General features: G+C 44.4%; 1 protein-coding gene across 2 annotated transcripts in view; it reads right to left on the minus strand.

Annotated features, from left to right (window-relative positions):
• The window catches only part of ccs (copper chaperone for superoxide dismutase), a gene marked incomplete at its 5' end in the record, with an annotated part of 60,123 nt that extends 56,519 nt beyond the window's left edge, over positions 1–3,604 (minus strand). The window contains 4 exons of one of the 2 annotated variants that reach the window (XM_083639703.1): positions 991–1,165; positions 1,473–1,610; positions 2,525–2,597; positions 3,434–3,604. In XM_083639703.1, the coding sequence (XP_083495829.1) occupies positions 991–1,165; positions 1,473–1,610; positions 2,525–2,597; positions 3,434–3,604 (557 nt within the window). Of the gene's footprint in view, positions 1–990; positions 1,166–1,472; positions 1,611–2,524; positions 2,598–3,100; positions 3,236–3,433 lie in introns of those variants that run through there. The other variant, XM_083639704.1, reaches the window with a different exon arrangement.
• Positions 3,605–7,320: the final 3,716 nt, after the last annotated feature.

Consider the following 7,320-nt stretch of genomic DNA (forward strand, 5'->3'; position numbering starts at 1 on the left):
ATCCTGGAAGAGCACCTGATTTTTACTCTGCCAATTTATATTGATGTCTTCTTGACCCAATGCAGCACTCCCAATTGTATCTTTATACAAGTAAAGCTGTCTGCCCATATTATGTATAATATAACTTTATTATATATAATAGTCATTGTTTTTCACCAGCCTGCTTGGCAGTAATCATATAAAAATGTAAAAAATATATAAAAAAGAACATGCAATTCTGTTTTAATTTAAATTAATTACCGGCATCTAGACTTTATGGCAGTAATTCACTACACGGAGGGATTTAACATGGAAGTTGACATCCAGCGATTAGCCAGAGCCTCTCTGTGAAAAGCCACAGCTGTATTCCACAATGATGCCCGCCTACTGATCGAGTCTCACAGGCTACTCTCTCTGCTGAACCGTCAGGGAAGACCTCTCACTCCGATCTTTTTTTTGGTATATATCGACGCTGGGGAGAGAAGCTGCAACAGCTAGGAATCAGAGCGAAGACCAAAAAGGTAAATAAGGCAACTCAATTATATTGGTGTAAATACTGTATCTGACTACTCAACTGTGTGATTGTTTGGCTTCAGAAGACTTGAATTATTATAACTATTGTCATGGAGTAACTGTATGTTGTTGTTTTTCAGAAAGCTGCTAAGGAGCATTGCTTGCCAACTCCCTATGTGGACTAACAAACTTGGTGAATAGATGCTGACACAATTTACATTTTGGGGTGAACTATTCCTTTAAGCTTGAAATGGTCCCTCTCTGTGGGTGGAGACTGACCATACCTGGCACCAGTCTGTGGGTGGAGACTGACCATACCTGGCACCAGTCTGTGGGTGGAGACTGACCATACCTGGCACCAGTCTGTGGGTGGAGACTGACCATACCTGGCACCAGTCTGTGGGTGGAGACTGACCATACCTGGCACCAGAACGTCATTTGGGCAAAACAAGGTGGAAAAAAAGTCTATTTTTACAAACAGTGGTGTGTGTGTCCCACCTGAGGCAGTCCTGCGTGAGGTCGCCCAGTGTGTGGACGTGGAGTCCGTGTGGTCCGGGCTCCAGGCCGTCGATGGTCCCGTCGACCAGGCAGCGCTCCTCCGACAGCTGGAGGAAGCGCACCACCCCCTGGACTGCGCCCGCGCCCGCCAGCATGGCCACCGCTGCACCCAGGTCTGTCACAGAGATAACAGAGATAACAGCCACACCCTGTTCCAGCCTGTGGCAGCAAGCAGCCGCTCTGCTGAAGTGTCCTTGAGCAAGACACTCAATCCCTTCCAGGCTTGGTAGCTGAACCTCTGACCTCCTAGACATTCGTCACATCCTAGGTGAAATTTTGTTGTTCCTCCATGAATTAAAATGCATGTTAGGATTCCATTGAGTTTAAATAGTCAGAATTAATAAGTAATAGACTGTTCTTTTACCCAATATTCACCGTTTAACAGAAATACAAGCACACACACACTTCATGTGGTTCCTCACCTCGCTCCGATCCTCCGATGCCCTTCAGGACGGCCCTGCGCCCGGTGCTTTCTATCAGAGCCAGAACCTCTGCACTGCTCAGAGCAGACTCCACCACCACCTCCTCCTTCTCCACATCGATGCTGATCGACTTCACTCCTGCACACACACACACAAGATGCAGACATAAACACCAACAAATGAGGCAGAACATTAAGGTATCTGTGGATTCCAGAAACCCAAATAAAATAATTTTAAGACCTTTTTAACGCTACCTGGAATTTAATTTGTAACTTTTTGGGGATCATTGGTCTATTGTGCAACTAACTCTTCTGTATTCATATGTGTGGACATGAAGCATGAAAAACTGCATTGTGAAAAATAAATGAATATCAACTATACTTGAGCATTTTAATACTTCTTTAGACCCTAAATTTGGAGAATTCTAGATTTGTTGTGACTTTTGAAGGCCCTGTGGTTATGCTGAATTTGCGCAAACACACAATGACAGTGCACTTTTCTCCTTTTCAACCTGTAGCCTAACATGACACGTGTTAGTGTTGAGAAGTGTAATAAAGCACAGTGAATACTGATTTGATTTAATTTGCATCTCCAAGTCCAATAAGCATGGGTACACATAATAACCATATGATAGATAACTGATATTGTACGCTGCAATCATCTGCTATGTCAAATACTATAACTGGACCTATGTATTAGTAACATACCGGTACTTAATGTTGCAAATAAATGTTCATATTACCAAACTCCAACTGTAGTAGTTGCAGCTCACTACAGTTTTCACACTGAACAAATCTTGTTGAAAAAAAACATCTAAGCTGAAAACTCAATCAGGTTCATTATGCCTTCTTAGTTCAAATTATAGTTTTTGTTTCTTTTAATCAGACAAATGTGTAGTCGGTGTTTTTAAACATCTACTACACATTTGTCTGATTAAAAGAAACAAACGCTATCATCTAAGTTGAACGTTATTATCAATTCAGGAATCCGACCATGTGGTATTGTTTACTGTAGCTATAATAATGTAGTAAGACCTGTGAATGCGTTGTTACCTGGTCTACCCTCCAGTGCCGCTCTAACTGAATTGGCACAGCTCTCACATGTCATCTGCACTGCAAACTCCAGCTGAGGAGGAGAAAGTACAGTTGGCTGTTATCAAACCACAAAAAACACATGTAACAACCTGGCAACCTGTAGCTATAGCGTTACATAACTGACCAGCAACATGTTACCAAACAATAAAAACACATGTAACAGCAACCTGTAGGTACATAACTAGTCTCGACGCCAGACCCATGAGAGTTCTTACGCTGATACACTACGTTACTGCATGCACAGCGATTCAACGTAATATTTGAGTCTGGGGAGAGACTAGTACATAACTGACCAGCATCAATCGTAAGTGGTAAAATACCAGTTTCAATCGTAAGTGGTAAAATACCAGATCTCAGCTCGGCACATAAGGCTCTTTGCTTTTTAGATAGATTATAAACAACACCATTTTCAGTAGCCTACCACTTATCATCCGAAATGGTTTAGTTCATATATCATCAGCCCATTGCACCATACTGAGTAAAGACAGATTCTCTAAGCATAGCAATGTTTATTTGACTGTTATTGAAAAATACCTCCCCAAACACAACGTTAGAGAATGATGTGCGCACATCTCTTGACCAAGAACCATCCATGTGTTTATCCCACAGTTAAATCTTTCTTGCCAGCCTATTTTCTTCCATATCAAGCAACCGAATCCACAACTGAGAGCCTCACCTATATCAACCTGTATGAAATGAAAGAGATAAACGTTCTATAAAAGAGGTATTTGACGTTACAAGCAACGTTCACAGCATGAAGAGCAGAAGGCATGGTATTGTTTTGACAGCATGACATGATTCTTCCTGACAGAGAGAGAGGCATGGCACAGCGCGACATGAAGCAAAACATGAATCTATCGGTCAAACCTTGCTTTCTGTGGCCGCGTCCATGTTGGTGCCGCTGTACGCCGCCGCCTGGCTGGTCGCGTCCATGTTGGTGCCGCTGTACGCCGCCGCCTGGCTGATAAAAACTGCATTTATTAGACAACTTCCCACTTTTCTGGACGCGGAAACGAACCAGGCGATGGGCGGCGCCATGTTGGTGAGGTCGGCGCGTGCCCGTGCGTTTTTGACCCGTGCTGCCGCCCAGTGTCGGCTTTATGTCACTGCAAGGCGTCAGTCAAGCAAACAGATGTGGGTAGAGAAATACTTCAATGTCCTTCTCGAGTAGTTAGACGCACTTTGCTGATATTTATTTATTTATTTATTTATTTATTTATTTATTTATTTATTTATTTATTTATTTATTTATTTATTGAAAATAAAACATTGTTAGCAGTGATCTTTCCCGTGCAATTCTGAGAGTAGAGAGATGACAGACTTCAAACTTTTTCAAATTTTTTAATTGGAAAATTTGAAATGACAAAATAATGTAAAGACAGATTATTCTTCTCGTCATTGCTTCACTGTGAATGGCTCCACAATACAAGACGTAACACTTTAAGGGAATATGAAGAGCAGAAAACGAACCACTCAAGCAAGCCCTTATTAAAAAAGATATATAGCCTACAGTAAGTTTAGTGAGGACCACGTACTCATTTTAAGCCAAAAATACTACAATGATACTACTATATAGATAAAACATAAAGTAGACCTACGGTGAGATCAAACTGCACCACTGAGTATACATTCCTATAGGAATAGTATTAGTGATACCATAGGAGATAAAAACAGGTCATCATTGAGAAACACTATACCTGCCTACAGGAATAGAATATAAACATTACAGTCAGTTTTGACTGGGGGCAGACTGGGGGGGGGTTGGTCAACTGTAGCCTATATGGATCAAAGTGGAACATTATGAAGATTGTATAGCCAGTAATGGTAATTGCTTTGGATGTAGCCTCCCTTTCAATTTAATTTCATTTTCAATCTGTCTATAGATTATTGTTACCAAGTTGATCTGCAGATTAAAGCACTGCATTTTCAGTGTATGGGAGACCACCGCTAAGCTGATAACTGCCACCCACATTTTCAAAGTACACTGGCTCAGGGGAGAGCTGTGTGTGTGTGTGTGTGTGTGTGTGTGTGTGTGTGTGTGTGTGTGTGTGTGTGTGTGTGTGTGTGTGTGTGTGTGTGTGTGTGTGTGTGTGTGTGTGTGTGTGTGTGTGTGTGTGTGTGTGTGTGTGTGTGTGTGTGTGTGTGTGTGTGTTCACTACACATCCAGTCATACCTCTTCTCCCTCAAATCTCTCTGGACTCTGTGCCAATAACAATATATACAGCCAGCATGAAACATGGACGTTGTACGTTTGTTTCTGCAGTCCCCGGATACGTAGAATGTCAACATTTCTAAACCAAAAATATGTCGCATATCCACATTTCTAGATACGTGTATCAACATGATAAGAGTCTGCTATTGAAATAGCGCGGCGCGGTGGCCAGTAGGGGCGCTGTGGTCGAGCGGATGGAGGACCTTTTGCAATGGAGATTTAATACATTAATACATTTAAAGAACCGTAAGTCACATTATTTAAGCCTAACCCAAACCATAATCCTGACCATAATCAAGCTGTTTTACTTGTCTACGCATAACCAAAGTTATTGCTTTACTTGCCTAACAGGCTAAAACCACAGTTGTGGTACAGTATTTGTTTTGAACACGGGAAAGGTGCTGAGGTTTTCAAATTGACGCCGCTTTGTTTCAAATTTACGTTGAGATTGTACGTGTTTGTACATATTTTATTCTGCCCATTTGGTTGGTACAGAATGACACACGCTGGTGTATGTGTGTGTGTTTGGTGTGTGTGTGTTTGGTGTGTGTGTTTGGTGTGTGTTTGGAGTGTGTGTTTGGAGTGTGTGCTTAGGGTGTGTGTTTGGGGTGTGTGTTTCGAGTGTGTGTTTGGGGTGTGTGTTTGGGGTGTGTGTTTGTGTTTGTATGTGTGTGTGTTCCCATCCAGCCGATACAGCAAAAGCTACGGTCATTACATCAACATGATACGGGGAGGCGGGTGATCGACAGAGAGACTCTGTTAGAACACAGTTCTTTCTGTACCTGTTGGCATGTTGGCATTGACCTTTGATCCCCGCGCTCAGTAACGTGTCCACAGGATTTGTGAGTGTCCCGTGTCACTCCACACACACACACACACACACACACACACACACACACACACACACACACACACGCACCCACACACATGTAGACAAACACACTCAGGCTGAAAAGATATATGCACTGTATTTTATGTGCGCGTGCTGCTCTCTCTAACACACACAAACACACACACGCACGCATGCACGCACCCACGCACACACACACACACACACACACACACACACACACACACACACACACACACACACACACACACACACGTTACAGTAGTTACAGTAATTTATTCAGTACATGGAAATGTGTCTAAAACCTTTGCCCTTATGTTGATCCTCAGCAGTGAGATCTCTGTTACAGTAAGTGCTGAGAGAGAGAGAGAGAGAGAGAGAGAGAGGGGGAGGGAGAGAGAGAGGGAGAAAGAGAGGGAGGGAGAAAGAGGGAGAGAGAGAGAGAGGGAGAAAGAGAGAGAGAGAGGGAGAAAGAGGGAGAGAGAAAGAGAGAGAGAGGGGGAGAGAGGGAGAAAGAGGGAGGGAGAAAGAGAGAGAGAGAGGGAGAAAGAGGGAGAGAGAGAGAGGAAAATAAAGGGAGACAGAGGGGGAGAGAGAGAGGGAGGGAGAGAGAGAGAGCTCTGCAACGACACCTGAGCTCAAGGGAGTGGGATTTCTGCAATACACACACACACACACACACACACACACACACACACACACACACACACACACACACACACACACACACACACACACACACACACACACACACACACACACACAGAGGCATGCATACACCAGAGGCCGGAGAGCTGCGTGAAACCTAATCACTATATGAACGCTGTCCACAGCCACAGAGACGGAGAGGAGGAGGGAGGGAAAGAGAGAGGAGGAGGGAGGGAAAGAGAGAGAGGGAGTGAGACAGAAAGAGAGAAGAGGAGGGAGGGAAAGAGAGAGGAGGAGGGAGGGAAAGAGAGAGAGGGAGTGAGACAGAAAGAGAGAAGAGGAGGGAGGGAAAGAGAGAGGAGGAGGGAGGGAAAGAGAGAGAGGGAGTGAGACAGAAAGAGAGAAGAGGAGGGAGGGAAAGAGAGAGAGGGAGTGAGACAGAAAGAGAGAGAGGGAGTGAGACAGAAAGAGAGAAGAGGAGGGAGGGAAAGAGAGAGAGGGAGTGAGACAGAAAGAGAGAGAGGGAGTGAGACAGAAAGAGAGAAGAGGAGGGAGGGAAAGAGAGAGGAGGAGGGAGGGAAAGAGAGAGAGGGAGTGAGACAGAAAGAGAGAAGAGGAGGGAGGGAAAGAGAGAGAGGGAGTGAGACAGAAAGAGAGAGAGGGAGTGAGACAGAAAGAGAGAAGAGGAGGGAGGGAAAGAGAGAGAGGGAGTGAGACAGAAAGAGAGAGAGGGAGTGAGACAGAAAGAGAGAAGAGGAGGGAGGGAAAGAGAGAGGAGGAGGGAGGGAAAGAGAGAGAGGGAGTGAGACAGAAAGAGAGAAGAGGAGGGAGGGAAAGAGAGAGAGGGAGTGAGACAGAAAGAGAGAGAGGGAGTGAGACAGAAAGAGAGAAGAGGAGGGAGGGAAAGAGAGAGAGGGAGTGAGACAGAAAGAGAGAGAGGGAGTGAGACAGAAAGAGAGAAGAGGAGGGAGGGAAAGAGAGAGAGGGAGTGAGACAGAAAGAGAGAGAGGGAGTGAGACAGAAAGAGAGAAGAGGAGGGAGGGA

The sequence above is a fragment of the Poromitra crassiceps genome (genome assembly GCF_964638095.1).
Source record: "Poromitra crassiceps genome assembly, chromosome: 7".
Taxonomy (NCBI): domain Eukaryota; kingdom Metazoa; phylum Chordata; class Actinopteri; order Beryciformes; family Melamphaidae; genus Poromitra; species Poromitra crassiceps.